Raw genomic sequence first — 19,491 nt, 5'->3', positions numbered from 1 at the left:
ATTTAGGAGCACCAGAAAATAATATGTGTTATTGATTGATATACAACTCATATTGGGCCTATATGAATTCTAGCTACTTTTGAAGAACATGTTGTGCCCTGGAAACTAATATGTAACACTGTAAAGACATTGGCTTATTATAAAAGCTAAAATGTGTATATGAATACCTGTCATTAAAATTGCAATACTTTCTGGAATATTAGGATTCTACATTGTGTAAAAACACTATTTTCATATTGAGTTGCATTACATTGAAAATCGTACACGGTCTCTTTAAAACGTCAGGTGACTGAACAATGTGTTAACCAGGTATTCCCAAACAGGGATACGCACAATGCCGTCGTGGGTATGGCAATTTTTTGGGGGGATTTTTCTTCACATTTTCAAACAGTCCATTTATGTTGTCCAAAGGGCAATACATTTGGGGGAGGTGTTTTTCTCGACTGTGTAGCCTCGTTTCACTGCCAAAAATTAAATGAAACCATCTAGTATTCAGCGAAATAACAACACAATGTCAAATACAGGTAGCCTAGTCAAATAATTAACATCCGAGTCCACATAACATCCACGTCCACATGAACATTTACTCTCTCGCGGGCATTCCACTAACGGTCCGTATGTAGACAAACGTAGCTGCTGCTCATTCTGTTTTACATTGATAAATGGTTAAAGTAAGGCCCGCGTCAAGCGACACATAGCAGCTATACTGGTAGTATAGCTACGAACAGTACTACACCTGCACCTGTCGACGACACATTATTCTGCTTCCACGAGCACATCCAATGCTAGCTACAGTAATTCTACATCTGTTGGGTTACAGCTGGATGAGTCAACAGATGTGGCGGGCCTGGCACAGCTCCTGGTTTATGTCCGTTACGGTTATGGGGGTCAATTAAAGAAGACATCCACTTCTGCAAACCACTGGAAACCAGGACAACAGTAGAGGATATTTTTAAAGTACTGGACAGGCCTGACAAGGTGGGGCAGAACCTGTTATGAGCCTCACATTTTTTGCTTGTTTGCATGTTATTTTGGCATTAATGTGTCATATATCAGTTTGCAAACATTGTAAAAAATATATCATTCAGTTAATAAAAGCCGCATACAGACATGGGCAGTGTCCGAAAACCCATACTAACATACTGTATAGTACATACTTAATGAGTATATACGACAAACTATATAAACTCAGCATAAAAAGAAACGTCCTCTCACTGTCAACTGCATTTATTTTCAGAAAACTTAATAACGTGTAAATATTTATATGAACATAACAAGATTCAACAACAGACATAAACTGAACAAGTTCCACAGACTAACAGATTGTTAAAAAAATGGAATGTGTCCCTTACAAACCCTCAGTCCAGCCTCTCTCAGCCTATTGCGGACAGTCTGAGCACTGATGGAGGGATTGTGCATTCCTGGTGTCACTCGGGCAGTTGTTGTTGCCATCATGTACCTGTCCCGCAGGTGTGATGTTCAGATGTACAGATCCTGTGGAGGTGTTTCACGTGGTCTGGCACTGCGAGGACGATCCGCTGTCCGTCCTGTCTCCCTGTAGCGCTGTCTTAGGCGTCCCACAGTACGGACATTGCAATTTATTGCCCTGGCCACATCTGCAGTCCTCATGCCTTCTTGCAGCATGCCTGAGGCACATTCACGCAGATGAGCAGGGACCCTGGGCATCTTTCTTTTGGTGTTTTTCAGAGTCAGTAGAAAGGCCTCCTTATTGCCTACCATCTGTAAACTCTTAGTGTCTTAACAACCGTTCCACAGGTACATGTTCATTAATTGTTTATGGTTCATTGAACAAGCATGAGAAACAGTGTTTAAACCCTTTACAATGAAGATCTGTAAAGTTATTTGGATTTTTATGAATTGTCTTTGAAAGACAGGGTCCTGAAAAATGTACGTTTCTTTTTTTTTGCTGAGTTGACTATTTAGCCATGTAAGTATACTGTAAACGAACGGTATCCTTTCAGTTGAGCATACTAGCGTAGCCCCATGCCTGTCTACAGGAAGTTGATGCTGGAAGTCAGAGCGTTCAGAGCGCAAACTGGCAGAGGACTAGGGTTGGTCTGAGCGTTCTGACCATCACAACAGCAGTGAAGCCCACATCACAAGCTAACTGGCTAGCTACTTCCAGGTACAAATGAGAGAACACTTTACTCTGTCCATTTTACTCACCACAGCAGAGCTGGTTTGGCTGTTTTCATGTTATCCAGAGCATTGGTGACTGTAACTGTGTTGCTGGCAACAATTTAATGAGACTTTTTTGCCTTAATTTTCTGACACCGGCCATATTCAACGCGTGATGAGCATTCGGAAATTCATCAATTATTCTGCACTCTGGCTCTAAAATTAGAGTAGATAGCCTGAGCTGATTTATGTTCATTGAGAACGTACAAAGACTATACCACTTAGCTAAGAATGATGTGAATAATCAAGTCAATAAATGTTCGGTAGATAGCATGTAGACAAGTTTGTAAGCTAGCTAACATACTGTCACCTACTGTCAATTGTACAACTGAATGCATTAATTTTTACATCATCATTGCAAGCCGTCATGACTCTCAAAAGCCGCGACAGCAGCTGTTTACTTCCGAAGATAACTTTAGCGCCGCCCTAAAAGCCCGATTCAAATTCAACACAAATCTTCAAATAGGTATGCAATGACGCATACCAACTCTTTATAGTGTTTTATTTACATTTTAGAGACAGTTGGACAGATTGGGTGAAAAAGCTATTTTCCCACAAGGCTTATCTCCCCCTTCCCTTTCACTAAGTTTCGCTTCCCCAGGCTCTATTTTTAAAAAGACTCGACAGAGCTCATTGCCTTCTTTAATTACGCAGAGCTCATTGCCTTCTTTAATTACGCAGAGCTCATTGCCTTCTTTAATTACGCAGAGCTCATTGCCTTCTTTAATTACGCAGAGCTCATTGCCTTCTTTAATTACGCAGAGCTCATTGCCTTCTTTAATTACGCAGAGCTCATTGCCTTCTTTAATTACGCAGAGCTCATTGCCTTCTTTAATTACGCAGAGCTCATTGCCTTCTTTAATTACGCAGAGCTCATTGCCTTCTTTAATTACGCAGAGCTCATTGCCTTCTTTAATTACGCAGAGCTCATTGCCTTCTTTAATTACGCAGAGCTCATTGACTTCTTTAATTACGCAGAGCTCATTGCCTTCTTTAATTACGCAGAGCTCATTGACTTCTTTAATTATGCAGAGATCATTGACTTCTTTAATTACGCAGAGCTCATTGCCTTCTTTAATTAAGCAGAGCTGGGCGGCATGAAGGTCTCGTCATTGATTTTGCTGGACAGGGGAGAAATTGTACTTTACAATGATATTTATATTACTTTTGACCTGGAAGTATTACATTTTTTTGGGCACTAAAATAAGGTCAATTGTACGTTACAGTGCAATATACAGAAGTGCTATGATATGCTATGTGGTTCGTAACCATAGCGTAGCCAACACATTGTCAGCCAAAATAACGTTTAGCGTAACTTATTTGAGAAGTCATTACTTTACTACATTGCTCAACATTGTCTTAGCTTTGTCATATTTAGTTAAAGCAATTCATTTGTATCCGCTCTTGTTGGACTTTGGCTGCATACTTTCCACCTTTTTCCTCAAATTTGAAAATGTTGTGAAGCCACACCCATTTTCTAAAGAATTGCATTTTATGGGCCCTAAAAGTAAGGAAATAGTGTCCACTGCGTGTATACTTCGTAATTCGCAAATGTAGTACGACATCCGGGAACTTTTGGCATACTAACTCGATCCATACTATGACCAACAAGCATACTACATACTCAATATACATCACACATAGTAGGTTAGTGTGGTTAGTTTGAGTATTCAACCACAACCATGGTCTCTTTTTGTTTTCTTGAGTAAGGCAGCTCCAAAATGAAGGGGTTTCAGCCTTGCTCAGTGCTTTCTGTGGTGGTGGGGCAAGCCAGCAGAAAATACGGAGCGTTGCACTGTGATTGGCTCAGTGTTCTGTCACTCACGGGGACACTACTTCACCACCAAGTCTAAGGATAGAGCTCTAAAATTCAAAAAAAAAAAAAAAAGCATTGCTGAACCAGGTTTTGCGTGTGCAATTCGATGATTAGCCGTGAGCTTTTGGAGTTAGCTAGCTAGTTTTCACCTATTTGCCTAATAGCCTAGTTAGATAGTACCACGTTAGCTGAAGACAACCTTATGAATAGCATTGTTAGTCTTCAGTCTTGATAGTCTCTTTTGTCCAGAGCACCATGAGGTATAGCTTGTCAACACTCATCAATCTCTTAGTACAGTTTACTATATCTGTAGAGACGGAACTCTCAACCATTTACAATATTCACAACTTGATACTAGAACACATCCAACAAATATAGCATTTTGCATTCATCATCATTGACAGCACATTTAGCAACCACTGAGTTAGAGCTACTCTTTATTTCCTGAGAGGTGACCTGGTTAAATGCTCACCACACCACCACACCATCTGCTCTACAAGCTCAGGTTCTCACAGAGATGCTACTTCAGTGTAGGGTGGTCATTCACCCCCACCTCATATACAGATATATGATCTTAAATTAAACTATATGTTCACAGCAAAATAATCCTGCAGCAACCGGATTTAAACATTTAGTCCAACATGTTGCTTGATTGGTGGTTAGGCTATTAGCTGGCCAAAATTAGGCGACATGAAAAGTGCAATACTGCTAAAATCTGCATTTCCTGTGGTTAACGACAATTCTTAGCAACAAAAGAGTGACAAAATTAAGATCCTTCATCTGTAGACCTACACCATATTTGCTGCTATCCAACTGTAATTTACTAATAAGCAAGGTATCAATAATGTACAAAACACACTAAAAAGCTAAAACATGAAACTGTCTTAATTTACATGATTGTCTTATTCCTTTTTTCCATCAAAGGTTTAGTAAATCAGGTAATTAGTGTTCATACACAAACACACTCACTCAGTACTTACAGAGTAACACACAGAGCAAGGTGGGCTCCATTCTGTCCTGCTGGAACTCTGAACTACAGTTCTTCTGACAAACCCCTCTACTTCCTATATGATGTCAGACGGATTAGTTCACGCCTCTTTACCATCACACAGAGAAATAGAGAGAAGCATTCTACAGAAATGTACAAAGACTGTGAAAAAAAAGAGTAACAGTTGCTGGTGAGTTTATTTTCTGACCAACATCTTGTGATTAGCTACATGGACTCACACTGGTTCCTTCCTCTTTATTGGATAAAAGGAGGGTGAAATGAGAATAGATACCGGAGATGAGATCAGAGCTTGTAGTTTGATATCATAATGTGCAGATTGATAGATAGCTAGATAGCTAGATAGATACTGACTATAGGCCTCCCTTCAAAACGAGGGTGCTAACCTCAGTTGTTCCACTTAGCCCAAGTAGACATCTTCACCCCCACCTCCTTCCCCTTCCTCACTCCCTGTCTTCACACACACTACTGCTCAGTAATAGCCTGTGTCAAAACCGCAGTCAGCTAGCTAACTTATTCATTACTCAGATGGTTTTGAGGGACACATTTAGTTAAAAACTGTCTACATAGATATGCATTTGTTAGTGTGCTGTTTATGAGATGTGAATCAGGATAATGTCTTTTTCATGTGTGTGTATGTCTGGTCGTTTCAGTCAACATAAAAATCTCATTGATTTATCAAGAACAGTCCCCTGCTTGTATCAGAGAATGGCGAAACGATGCTAAAATAGTTATTGCTATTGCTTCAAATCCTATTGGGAATCAATTTAAATAAATAATACACACCACTTTTATCAGCACATCACTCAACACTAGTGAGACTCATGTTGCCTACGGAAGGCCTACAGTATATCGAAAAATATGACTTGACTCTCCACCAATAATTACATATAGAGGATTGGAGGATTCTAAATTAAAACCAAAAGCTGCCTCATGGGTCTCCCGGTGGAGACCGGCACGGGTATCTGTAGCAACGCATTTTGCATTGCAATGCGGTGGAGAGGGTAGTAAGGAGGAGGCTGAAGAAGGCTGAAGAAATTCAGCTTGTTACCAATAGCACTCACAAACTTCTACAGATGCACAATCGAGAGCATCCTGTCGGGCTGTATCACCGCCTGGTACGGCAACTGCTCCTCTCACAACCGTAAGGCTCTCCAGAGGGTAGTGAGGTCTGCACAACGCATCACTGGGGGCAAACTACCTGCCCTCCAGGACACCAACACCACCCGATGTCACTGGAAGGCCATAAAGATCATCAAGGACAACAACCACCCGAGCCACTGCATGTTCACCCCGCTATCATCCAGAAGGCGAGGTCAGTACAGGTGCATCAAAGCAGGGACCGAGAGACTGAAAAACAGCTTCTATCTCAAGGCCATCAGACTGTTAAACAGTCACCACTAACATTGAGTGGCTGCTGCCAACATACTGACTCAACTTCAGCCACTTTAATAATGGAAATTGATAGAAATTGATGTAAAAATATATCACTTGCCACTTCAAACAATGCTACTTAATATAATGTTTACATACCCTACATTACTCATCTCATATGTATATGTATATACTGTACTCTATCATCTACTGCATCTTTATGTAATACATGTATCACTAGCCACTTTAAACTATGCCACTTTGTTTACATAACCTACATTACTCATCTCATATGTATATACTGTACTCGACACCATCTACTGCATCTTGCCTGTGCCGTTCTGTACCATCACTCATTCATATATCTTTATGTACATATTATGTATCCCTTTCCACTTGTGTGTATAAGGTAGAAGTTTTGGAATTGTTAGGTTAGATTACTCGTTAGATTAGATTACTGCATTGTCGGAACTAGAAGCACAAGCATTTCGCTACATTCACATCTGCTTACCATGTGTATGTGACAAATAACATTTGATTTGATTAGACAGCTGCATCACTGGGGAGGCCCCATCCACAAAGTATGAAAATACAGAGAAGTGTTGGTAAAGGTATATTGTCCTGCAAACAGCCCATAATGGGCTATTATAATACTGTACATGGTGTCCAGGTCAGGATGACCAAAACATTTCTTTATTAAAGGCTATCAGAAAGAATGTAGGTGCTTATTTCACTCAGCTTTATGTAGGTGCCGCTACAGTATATGACTGTGCCATAAACTTGATAATATATAACAATATTTTGGAGGTTATTTCATTTTCAAAAAAACCAAAAATGAGCGATTGTAATCTGAATAAATGCCAAAATAGTATTTGTAAAGGCCAAAACATGAATTTCTGTTTTTAGAGGGAGAGAAATGCTGGGCCAATTGTGCGCCACCCTATAGGACTCCCAATCAATAACAATAATACTTTTTGTTGGATTATTTGTTTTGTCTTTTCTGGTGGATTAAAGTGAAATTGCAACAAATCAAATCAACATTTATTTGTCACAGTGAAATGCTTACTTACAGGCTCTAACCAGTAGTTCAAAAAAAGGTATTAGGTGAACAATAGGTAAGTAAGGAAATGAAAACAACAGTAAAATGACAGTTTTTTTGTCCTAGACTTGGCACTCCGGTACCGTTTGCCATGCGGTAGTAGAGAGAACAGTCTATGACTGGGGTGGCTGGAGTCCTTAACAATTTTTAGGGCCTTCCTCTGACACTGCCTGGTGTAGAGGTCCTGGATGGCAGGCAGCAATTACGGCCAGTTGTTATACAGCCATCCGAACTAAGAAATACATTTGACGATAGGGGTAGGGGGAGAATTCTCCGTCTAGGAAGGTTTATTGTCCAGCTACCTGCTAATAGCCATAATGACGCTGTGCAACGTGACCATGTGTGTTTGAAAGAGTATTCTCCAGTAAGCAACAATTTGTTTACCTTCATTAACTTTGCTTAAATATTTCTGTAATTCAGTGATATTTATTCCCATAGTAATTCATTATCGATACATAACCAAATAAACAATGGCATTTTGAAAGAGTATTTGTATCATTATTTTATTAACGAAAGCATAAAGATGCCATTATTAGTTACATGGTTTTAGTTTGAACGTGCAGACCGGCATTAAGAACAGCGGGAACGTTTCCTTTGTCAGTGCCGTTATTAGTGCAATGCCCCTTAAAGTGTTGCACTGTGCGACCCAGTGTGGCGGGGAATCCCATGGGCTATGTCCGTCTTCTGTGCGTGGCTCTGCGGCCATACCATGCCGCTTGCCCTCATGCATTGAACCTTGTGCGCTTTCTGTGGATACAGCTGGAGAACTTCAAGGCAATCCCATTGTGCGCCACTTGGGAGCAAATACAGTTGAAGTCCGAAGTTTACATACACTTTGGTTGGAGTCATTGAAACTTGTTTTTCAACCACTCTACTTTGTGCATGACACAAGTAATGTTTCCAACAATTGTTTACAGACAGATTATTTCACTTATAATTCACTATATCACAATTCCAGCGTGTCAGAAGTTTACATACACTAAGTAGACTGTGCCTTTAAACAGCTTGGAAAATTCCAGAAAATTATGTCATGGCTTTAGAAGCTTTTGATAAGCTAAATGACATCATTTGAGTCAATTGGAGGTGTACCTGTGGATGTATTTCAAGGCCTACCTTCGAACTCAGTGCCTCTTTGCTTGACATCATGGGAAATCAAAAGAAATCAGCCAAGACCTCAGAAAAAAATTGTAGACCTCCACAAGTCTGGTTCATCCTTCGGAGGAATTTTCGTAATGCTTGAAGGTACCACCTTCAACTGTACAAATAATAGTTCGCAAGTATAAACACCATGGGACCACGCAGCCATCATACTGCTCAGGAAGGAGACGCGTTCTGTCTCCTAGAGATGAATGTACTTTGGTGCGAAAAGTGCAAATCAATCCCAAAACAACAGCAAAGGACCTTGTGAAGATGCTGGAAGAAAACGGGTACAAAAGTATCTATATCCACAGTAAAAACGAGTCCTATATCGACATAAACTGAAAGGCCACTCAGCAAGTAAGAAGTCACTGCCCAAAAACAGCCATAAAAAAGCCAGACTACGGTTTGCAACTGCACATGAAGAAATGTCCTCTCATGGGCCAAAATTCACCCAACTCATTGTGGGAAGCTTGTGGAAGGCTACCTGAAACGTTTGACAGAAGTTAAACAATTTTTAAAAGCAATCCTACTAAATACTAATTGAGTGTATGTAAACTTCTGACATGCTGGGAATGTGATACAATAAATAAAAGCTGAAATACATCATTCTCTCTACCATTATTCTGACATTTCACATTCTTAAAATAAAGTGGTGATCCTAATTTACCTAAAACAGGGAATTTTTTACAGGGATTACATGTCAGGAATTGACATAGACCCTATTGAACAGGTAAGAGTAACTGTCTCTCCAGGGTACAGAGTGCTGTTGGGCTGGATGGTCAGAACAGGTTTCTCTGCATAGACACAATCAACACAATACCATTACCTTATACTTGTTACAGTATCATGAGACAAAGAAAACACATTTGATTTACTTTTCTACACAGAGCATACAAACACGAGCATCATGAATGACTCAATATATATAGTGTATCAATCACCTATTTCAACTGAATCACCTATTTCAACTGAATCACCTATTTCAACTGAATCACCTATTTCTTTCAAATAAACTAAATGAGAAAGGGAAAGCAGTGACAGAGACAATGAGGATGAAACATAAAGATGGAGGTTTGATCAAATAAATGAATATCTAGCATCATCTTCACAAGTGTCCACAGTAGATTCAACAAAGACCAAGAAAGTCATTACAGTACAGACAATAATACATCGACAGTACTTTCAGTATAGCACACAGAGCAAGGTGTTCTCCATTCTGTCCCACTGACCATCTCCGAACTACAGTTCTTCTGACAAACCGCTCTACTTCCTGTATGGTGAGTCTGATTACATCACACAGAGAAAAAGAGAGACAAGATTCTGCAGAAATGTATAAAGACTGAACAAAAGAACAGTAACTGTTATTTTCTGAGAAATGTATTTTTATGTTTGGCTACATTAGTTATATGGCCACAACCTCTTTATTGGAGGAAAGAGGATGGAACTAGAAGAGAGATCTGAGATCAGATCTTGTGGTTTGACATCAGAATGTGCAGATGTTTGTTTCATGTTGCACTATGCACAGATAGATGGATACAGAAAGACAGACAGACAGACAGACAGGAAGACATACATTGAGTGTACAAAACATTAAGGACACCTGCTCTTTCCATGCCATAGACTGAACAGGTTAATCCAGGTGAAATCCACTTCAATAGGTGTAGATGAAGGGGAGAAGACAGGTTAAAGAAGGATTTTTAAGCCTTGAGACAATTGAGACGTGGGTTGTGTATGTGTGCCACGCAGAGGGTGAACTGGCAAGACTAAATATTTTAGTACCTTTGAACGGGGTCTGGTAGTATGTGCCAGACACACCAGTTTGTTTCAAGAACTCTAACGCTGCTGGGTTTTTCATGCTGAAAAATTCCCTTGTGAATCAAGAATGGTCAAAAATGCTTTCTCTGTATACTGAGATATATATATATTATATGCCTAGCTAGCTAACCTACTTTGTGCCACTGCCCACAAAGGAAATGGACATCTTCAGCCACCCCCTCCCTCCCATACACACACAGCTCTTCTCACCTCTCACTGTCACACTGCTGCTTAGGAGAATATGTCAAAACCACAGTCAGCAAAGTAACTAACTCCTCTCAGGGGTTTGGTGGTTGACTTGTTCATTAGACAGTTGAAGCTCAGTCTCAGCCGGCAGCTAGCCACATAACTGACATATCTATAAGGGACTATTTATCAGTTGTGCACTCGATCATTCTCTGAGGGACTGTTTTTGTTCATTTGGGTGACACGGCAGGAGTCGATGGACGGTTAAAAAAACAAACATTTTTTCCGGCATCTCACAAACAGTGTCAGCAGCGTCTCTAGACTATTTTCCTACTGAGCCGACTGAGAGCTGAGGTAGTTTTTTCACGTCTCATGCCCTCGGCCTGTGCCTGAGTGTGTTACCTAACCATGTGAGAACACTAAACTACCTACTACATAACACTCTATATTAAGTTGAGAGTTGCAATTGGAACATTGCATTCCAAAGTTCGTGTCCAGTGTCCCGTACAGTTCCTGTGACACAAATGTTTTTTAGTCAGAATAAGAAAGCTACAGATGCTTTAAAGAGAAACAGAGAAAATGAGCATGTCCTGTTTCTCGCAAGTCAACTTCCTCTTTCTGTAAAAGGAGTGGACACAGCAACACTGTGGTCTTTCTGTGGGTGGACAAGATCTGAGGAAGGAGTTTTTGGATAAAAGTCAATATTGCATTTACAATACCCGGTCATGTTTACATTTTCAGTAGAATCTGTAGTTTTACTAGGAAAGGTGGAAAGGTGTCAAAGGTTTGACTTCATGGCACATGTGACATTTATCAGTTGGTTTAGGAGCTATTTGGAGGTCAACTGTGTGTGAATGTTCTTGCGTTACAGCACAAACAAGGTAGGTCTGCCAACTGTTCAAAGAAATAACCCAGGAAAGTAGTGATCAGAGTGATAGATTAAATGTAAAGGAGATATTAATATGACAAGTGAACTACAGTATACGGTATACAAAAATAACATTGCCATTCATCTCTCTTTTAAACACAAAAAGTCCCACACACACAAACAACTGACCTGGTCCAACCTTTGTTTTGTACGGTCAAAAAGGTGACAAACGTATGTGGAATAGGGACATACTCTCTGTGAGAGAGTAGGTTTAGGATCTAGGTTTAGGAGCTCTCTCTCTGTGAGAGAGTAGGTTTAGGAGCTCTCTCTCTGTGAGAGAGTAGGTTTAGGAGCTCTCTCTCTGTGAGAGAATAGGTTTAGGAGCTCTCTCTCTGTGAGAGAGTAGGTTTAGGAGCTCTCTCTCTCTGTGAGAGAGTAGGTTTAGGAGCTCTCTCTCTGTGAGAGAATAGGTTTAGGAGCTCTCTCTCTGTGAGAGAGTAGGTTTAGGAGCTCTCTCTCTGTGAGAGAGTAGGTTTAGGAGCTCTCTCTCTGTGAGAGAATAGGTTTAGGAGCTCTCTCTCTGTGAGAGAGTAGGTTTAGGAGCTCTCTCTCTCTGTGAGAGAGTAGGTTTAGGAGCTCTCTCTCTGTGAGAGAGTAGGTTTAGGAGCTCTCTCTCTGTGAGAGAATAGGTTTAGGAGCTCTCTCTCTGTGAGAGAGTAGGTTTAGGAGCTCTCTCTCTGTGAGAGAGTAGGTTTAGAAGCTCTCTCTCTGTGAGAGAGTAGGTTTAGGAGCTCTCTCTCTCTCTCTGTGAGAGAGTAGGTTTAGGAGCTCTCTCTCTGTGAGAGAGTAGGTTTAGGAGCTCTCTCTCTGTGAGAGAGTAGGTTTAGGAGCTCTCTCTCTGTGAGAGAGTAGGTTTAGGAGCTCTCTCTCTGTGAGAGAGTAGGTTTAGGAGCTCTCTCTCTGTGAGAGAATAGGTTTAGGAGCTCTCTCTCTGTGAGAGAGTAGGTTTAGGAGCTCTCTCTCTGTGAGAGAGTAGGTTTAGGAGCTCTCTCTCTGTGAGAGAGTAGGTTTAGGAGCTCTCTCTCTGTGAGAGAGTAGGTTTAGGAGCTCTCTCTCTCTGAGAGAGTAGGTTTAGGAGCTCTCTCTCTGTGAGAGAGTAGGTGAAGACACCATAAAGTACAACATATCAAGTTAGTAGCCTAGATTTACTAAATGTACACAGGCAACAGCCCAAAAGGAATAGCCTCTGTATCAGGATTAACCTGTCCTCTCTACATGAAGAGGGCAAGACTGAGAGAAACCAGAGAGGAAGAGTTGAAACGAGACAGATAACTGGCCCAAAAATCTGTCTTCTCCATCATGTGGTGTTTTCACTGTTTTTGTATGGAGGGCAATAAGAAAAAATAAAAATAATAATTGAACGGCTTACTTGCTGCTTGTTTGATCAAATAGAAGTTTCGTAATGATGAGGTTGTTACGAGTGTTCTGACGGAAGTAGGAGGAATAAACACGATTCAGTAAGAAGGTTCTAGAGCTCAACATGTCTTCTCCATGCAACACATTACTGAGATCTGTCACAGTATCTGACAACACCATGACATTGATACACTGACACACATATCTCTTTTTGTTTAGTCATGCTAGAATAACACAGTGGGATATAAGAATATTTGTAAAATGTATTGTAGGACATGGTGATAGAGTAGTAGTAGTGGTAGTGGTAGAGGTATTAGTAGTTGCATTGTTCATACACACTGGTTGATATTGTCATTTTAAAACCATGAAAGAGGATCAAAAGCCTAATACCTTATATTACTACACCTCACCACATCCTTTACCTGCCTTGGACAACAGACTGCAGAGACAGTATGTAAATATGAGAACTTTGTCACTGTCACCAGTTATATAAATAGATTCAATGAAAACAGATTTCCACAACTGTCAGTACCACCCACAAATAGTCAAATTGACAGGTGCTGTTATGAAATTAATACACACTGTAACTACAGCGAGCTAGAAGCCTACCTACAGTATACATCAGAGGCAGAGCTGTTGTGAGGTCACTCCCACAGACCAGAGACTCAATGAGGAAGACAGTATTCAATAAAAAACTATAACCAGTAACTGGTTTTCGAGGATAAGCCATGAAGCTTAATTGTTCCTGGTCTTTCAGGGGCCCCCTCAGAGCTGGGCCTGTAAATACCACATTGCCTTACATCCCATGCATTTAGTCATGATCAAATATGTTTTTGTCACTGACATTTAATTGTGTTCGAATGTATGACAAACATATTTATTACTGAATGGGAAGAGTAAAACTGGAAATTGTACTGTAAAATGATTTTATCATTTTTGGGGTCAATTCATGACAATTAATATACTGTAGTAAATGTCCCCTATTGATCCCTTTCATGATCTCTTTGTTTTGAGGTGTTTCTCACATACTGTGAAAGTGGACACTGAGCACTGAAACATTCTATTTTGTCTAGGTGTTTTCAGAAATACTTCATAAAACAGAGAAGAAATGTCCATTTCAACAACTTTATTTAAAAATGAATTATGATCATCTCAATTGGCAACTAAGCTCATGATGCATTTACAAGATATATTCTTTAAGATTCCCAAAATGTGTGTACTAATCACAGATTGTCCCTTGAACTCACACATTGGGGAGCCCTAAAACTATTTTAGGCTGAAAGGCTGAAAGACGGTTGTATGGATGAGTTGACAATAACTGTTTACTTGTGCATTCATGCCCTCTTGTGGATGATTAAACAAAACGATTTAAAAAAATGACGATGATGATGATAAAAAAAAAAAAAGTGAAATAGAAAGGCAAATATATTGTAAAATCATTCTAATATTCTGTGAAATGTATATACTAATACACCGAATTAAAATATAAACTCAACATGCAATTTCAACAATTTTACTGAGTTACAGTTCATGTAAATTAGTCAAAGTATATTAGATATTAGTCAAATTATATAAATTCATTAGGCCCTAATTTATGGATTTCCTATGACTGGGAATGCAGATATGCATCTGTTGATCACAGATACTTTAAAAATGTAGGGGCTTGGATCAGAAAAGCAGTCAGTATCGGGTGGGACCACAATTTGCCTCATACAGCGCGGCAGTGTTGATCAGGCTGTTGATTGTGGCCTGTGGAATGTTGTCCCACTCCTCTTCAATGGCTGTGCGAAGTTGCTGGATACTGGCGGGAACTGGAACACACTGTTGTAGATGTCGTTCCATAATATCCCAAAGAAATCTCAATGGCTGACATGTCTGGGGAGTATTCAGGCCACTGGGACATTTTCAGCTTCCAGGAAATGTGTACAGATCCTTGAGACATAGGGCCATGCATTATCATGCTGAAACATGAGGTGAAGGGGGCGGATTAATGGCATTACAATGGGTCTCAGGATCTCAAATTGCCAATAAAAATTGTGTTAAGTTGTCCATAGCTTATGCCTGCCCCTACCATAACGGTTAGAGTGTTGGGCCAGTAACCGAAAGGCTGCTGGATTAAATCCCCGTGCTGACAAGGTAGAAACCTGTCATTACGCCCCGGAACAAGGCAGTTAACCCACAGTTCCTAGGCTTTCATTGTAAATTAGAATTTGTTCTTAACTGACTTGCCTAATTAAATAAATGTATGTAAAAAACAATGCCACCATGGGGCACTCTGTTCACAACGTTGACAAAAGCAAACCGCTCACAAACAGGATGCCATACCCAATACTGTTTTAACCGTTATTAATCTGTGAAGAGCAAACTTCTCCAGCGTGCCACCGAAGGTGAGCATTGCCCTCTGAAGTCGGTTACAACACCAAAGAGCAGTCAGTTCAAGACCCTGGTGAAGATGACGAGCAAAAAGATACGCTACCCTGAGACAGCTTCTGACACATTTATTGGTGGAAACCCAGAGTTTCATCAGGTGTCCGGAAGTCTCAGACCATCCCACATGAGAAGAAGCCGGATGTGGAAGTCCTGGGTTGATGTGGTGGACATTCCTGCAGTCAGCATGGCAATTACACGCTCCCTCAAAACTTGAGACATCTATGGCATTGTTGTCACGTTCCGACCACAGTTCTGTTACTTTATTCTTTGTTTTAGTATGCTCAGGGTGTGAGTTGGGGTGGGCAGTATGTTTGTTTTTCTATGTTTGTTTTTGTGTTCGGCCGAGTATGGTTCTCAATCAGAGGCAGGTGCCATAAGTTGTCTCTGATTGAGAATCATACTTAGGTAGCCTAGGTTTCACTTTTGGTTTGTGGGTGTTTGTTTCTGTGTGTGTGTTTGGGCCACACGGTACTGTTTTGGTTTTGTAAATTCACGTTGTCATTTATTGTTTAGTGTTCTGAGTTTTATTTAAACTTCATCATGAACACTTACCACGCTGCGCTTTGGTCCTCACCTCCTTCCACCTACGACGACACTCGTTACAGAAACACTCACTTCTCCGCCTCTCTATTCGCCCCCGGCTCTGCTTTGGAGCGGCGATATTCCCCTGTGCCCAGGGTCCTTTGCCGTCCAGAATCTCTTCCCAAGTCCAGTTCTCCAAATATCGCTGCCTCTCCTGCTGCTGCCCGTTACCACGCTGCCTGGTCCTCTGGTGGTGGGTGTTTCTCTTCCGGGACGGGACTGTTTCGTACATTTCACATTTATTGTTTTGTATTTCGTAGTGTTCAGTTTATGTTTTAAAATAAACATTATGGACACTTACCACGCTGCGTTTTGGTCCTCCGATCTTTCTCGCTTATCCTCCTCAGAAGAGGAGGACGAGATCCCTTACAATAGTGTTGTGTGACAAAACAGCACAGTTTAGAGTGGTATTTTAAAGTCCCCAGCACAAGCACCACCTGTGTAATGATCATGCTGTCAGGTGTATGGATTATATTGGGAAAGGAGAAATGTTCACTAACAGGGATGTAAACACATTTTCCCAAAATATTTTTGAGAAAAAGCTTTTTGTGTGTATGAAACGTTTCAGCTCATGAAACATGGGACCAACACTTTACATGTTGTGTTTTATATTCCTGTTCAGTATATACACTATATGGCCAAAAGGATGAGAACACTTGCTCGTCAACCATCTCATTACAAAACCAAGGGCATTAATTTGGAGTTGGTCCCCCTTTTGCTCCTATAATAGCCTCCACTTTAATGGGATATCTTTCCACTATCTGTTGGAAAATTGCTGTGGGGAATTGCTTCCATTCAGCCACAAGAGCATTAGTGAGGTAGGACAATGATGTTGGGCGATTAGGTCTGGCTCGCAGTCAGCGTTCCAAATCATTCCAAAGGTGTTCAATGAGGTTGAGGTCAGGGCTCTGTGCAGGCCAGTTGAGTTCCTCCACAACAATCTCGACAAGCCACTTCGGTACCGACCTCGCTTTGTGCACGGGCGCATTGTCATGCTGAAACAGGAAAGGGCCTTCCCCAAATTATTGCCACAAAGTTGAAGCACAGATTTGTATAGTGTCATTGTATCCGTGAGCGTTAAGATTTCCTTTCACAGGAACTGAGGGGCCTAGCCCGAACCATGAAAAACAGCCCCACACCATTATTCCTTCCCCACCAAACTTTACAGTTTCACTATGATGCATAGGGACAGGTAGTGTTCTCCTGCATCCGCAAAACCCAGATTCTTCCGTCTGACTCCCAGATGGTGAAGCGTGATTCATCACTCCAGAGAACACATTTCCAATGTTCCAGAGTCCAATTGTGGCGAGCTTTACATCACTGCAGCTGATGCTTGGCATTGCGCATGGTGATCTTAGGCTTGTGTGCGACTGCTCATCCATAGAAACCCATTTCATGAAGTTCCCGACTAGCAGTTCTTGTGCTGACTTTGCTTTTGTGAGCTCGTGTGGCCTACCACTTCGCGGCCGAGCAGTTGTTGCTCCTAGACGTTTCCACTTCCCAATAACAGCACTTGCAGTTGACCTGTGCAGACATTTTAAAGAACGGACTTGTTGAAAAGGTGGCATCGAATAACGGTTCTACGGTGAAAGTGACAGTTCATCAGTACCGGCCATTCTACTGCCAACGTTTGTCTTTGGAGATCGAATTTATACACCCGTCAGCAAGGGGTGTGGCTGTAATAGCAGAATCCACTTATGTGTGTCCACATACTTTTGGCTGTGTAGTGTAGTATTCTATCAACTGAGTGACAGAAGTAATAAACCAAAGACAATACGTGCCAATAGATTTACAACACAACAACTCAATACACAATTTAATACACAATACACTTGCTGTAGCTACAGATAATAAGCATAACACCATATCATTGTTTCAAAACCTGTTGCAGTTATACACAGTTAAACCAATATTAAATCAAATATATTTGTTGATATATATATATAGATATATAAAAATCCTTTATGTGTGTATCTGTGGGTGTGCTTGTGTGTCTGTGCGCATGTGTGAATAATCTATATTCCCAGATATTTCCTGCTCCTCCTCTGATGATGTGTCCCTCCATCTCCCTCAATGACCTGTAACATATCACCACACAAAGTTATTTATCCCTCCATCTCCCTCAAGGACCTGTAACATATCACCACACAAAGTTATTTATCCCTCCATCTCCCTCAACGACCTGTAACATATCACCACCCAAAGTTATTTATCCCTCCATCTCCCTCAAGGACCTGTAACATATCACCACCCAAAGTTATTTATCCCTCCATCTCCCTCAACGACCTGTAACATATCACCACCCAAAGTTATTTATCCCTCCATCTCCCTCAAGGACCTGTAACATATCACCACCCAAAGTTATTTATCCCTCCATCTCCCTCAACGACCTGTAACATATCACCACCCAAAGTTATTTATCCCTCCATCTCCCTCAAGGACCTGTAACATATCACCACCCAAAGTTATTTATCCCTCCATCTCCCTCAACGACCTGTAACATATCACCACCCAAAGTTATTTATCCCTCCATCTCCCTCAAGGACCTGTAACATATCACCACCCAAAGTTATTTATCCCTCCATCTCCCTCAAGGACCTGTAACATATCACCACCCAAAGTTATTTATCCCTCCATCTCCCTCAAGGACCTGTAACATATCACCACCCAAAGTTATTTATCCCTCCATCTCCCTCAACGACCTGTAACATATCACCACCCAAAGTTATTTATCCCTCCATCTCCCTCAAGGACCTGCATGATGCAAAAAAATCCCCTAAAAATAAAACTGAGATATCATATTCTAATGAATCTATTTGAAGTATATCAGAACATTAGTTCCACATTTATATCATTTTAGTATCAATAAGTCTTAGTCTTACCGGGGCATGACCGTGGCTTCAATTGAGAATAGACTGAATCTGCCTCGGGTGGGGTTGCTGTTTTTGTAGGGGGATAAACATCAGCATAATATAATAGTTATATCCAGAATCATGAACAAAATAATACCCAGACTAATATACAGAATAACATCCATTTATTCAATATGGGGTCAAAGAGATGTGAGGTTCTGATAAGGGGAATATGAAGGGAGGGATGTTCAGTCTTACCTCTCTTCTTCTTGGTTTTGACCTTCTTTTGGAGGTCAACCTCAGCATAGGTCACATCAACAGGTCTTGCTGCTGCTGACAATGGACATTTAGCAGTCAACAATGGAATTAGGATTGAATTAGCTTAATGCATATTCTGCTTCCCAATTGGCCAGCCTGTATCTTCAGACAATTGAGTTGCAAAATAATATTTGCTTTGAGATTGCAAATCCAAACGTATGTTATCAACACTATAATCTAACATTTGTCACGTGGATGATAAAAATGTAACATGTGATCAGAAACATTTCTCACCAGTTTGTCAGGACATAGATATACTCTAATATGAGAGATATAGTGTAGTTTCATACACTATAATAGATTTGCTGATTTAGTCTTACCGGGGACTGTGTATGGCTTCACTAGAGAATAGACTGAATCTGTCTCTGGTGGGGTTGGTGTTTCTGTAGG

General features: G+C 40.7%; 2 protein-coding genes across 20 annotated transcripts in view; both read right to left on the bottom strand.

The window, feature by feature from the left end:
- The window catches only part of LOC135510445 (basement membrane-specific heparan sulfate proteoglycan core protein-like), a 93,419-nt gene extending 88,240 nt beyond the window's left edge, over positions 1 to 5,179 (bottom strand). For 6 of the 13 annotated variants that reach the window (XM_064931364.1, XM_064931365.1, XM_064931366.1 and 3 more), the window contains exon 1: positions 4,996 to 5,149. In XM_064931364.1, the coding sequence (XP_064787436.1) occupies positions 4,996 to 5,026 (31 nt within the window). In that variant the 5' untranslated portion in view covers positions 5,027 to 5,149. Of the gene's footprint in view, positions 1 to 4,995 lie in introns of all 13 variants that reach the window. The other 7 variants (XM_064931372.1, XM_064931371.1, XM_064931370.1 and 4 more) reach the window with 4 other exon arrangements.
- A 12,536-nt stretch (positions 5,180 to 17,715) lies between these two features.
- LOC135510447 (basement membrane-specific heparan sulfate proteoglycan core protein-like) overlaps positions 17,716 to 19,491 on the bottom strand; it is a 29,181-nt gene continuing 27,405 nt past the window's right edge. For 6 of the 7 annotated variants that reach the window (XM_064931377.1, XM_064931380.1, XM_064931378.1 and 3 more), the window contains 4 exons: positions 19,422 to 19,484; positions 19,042 to 19,116; positions 18,814 to 18,870; positions 17,716 to 18,009 (listed from right to left, as the gene is read on the bottom strand). In XM_064931377.1, coding sequence (XP_064787449.1) covers positions 18,002 to 18,009; positions 18,814 to 18,870; positions 19,042 to 19,116; positions 19,422 to 19,484 — 203 coding nt within the window. In that variant the 3' untranslated portion in view covers positions 17,716 to 18,001. The remainder of the gene's footprint in view (positions 18,010 to 18,813; positions 18,871 to 19,041; positions 19,117 to 19,421; positions 19,485 to 19,491) is intronic. The other variant, XM_064931379.1, reaches the window with a different exon arrangement.

This window comes from Oncorhynchus masou, chromosome 23 (assembly GCF_036934945.1).
Source record: "Oncorhynchus masou masou isolate Uvic2021 chromosome 23, UVic_Omas_1.1, whole genome shotgun sequence".
Classification (NCBI taxonomy): Eukaryota; Metazoa; Chordata; class Actinopteri; order Salmoniformes; family Salmonidae; genus Oncorhynchus; species Oncorhynchus masou.
Note: the sequence above shows the minus strand (reverse complement) of the source record. Positions and strands in the feature narration are given on the sequence as shown.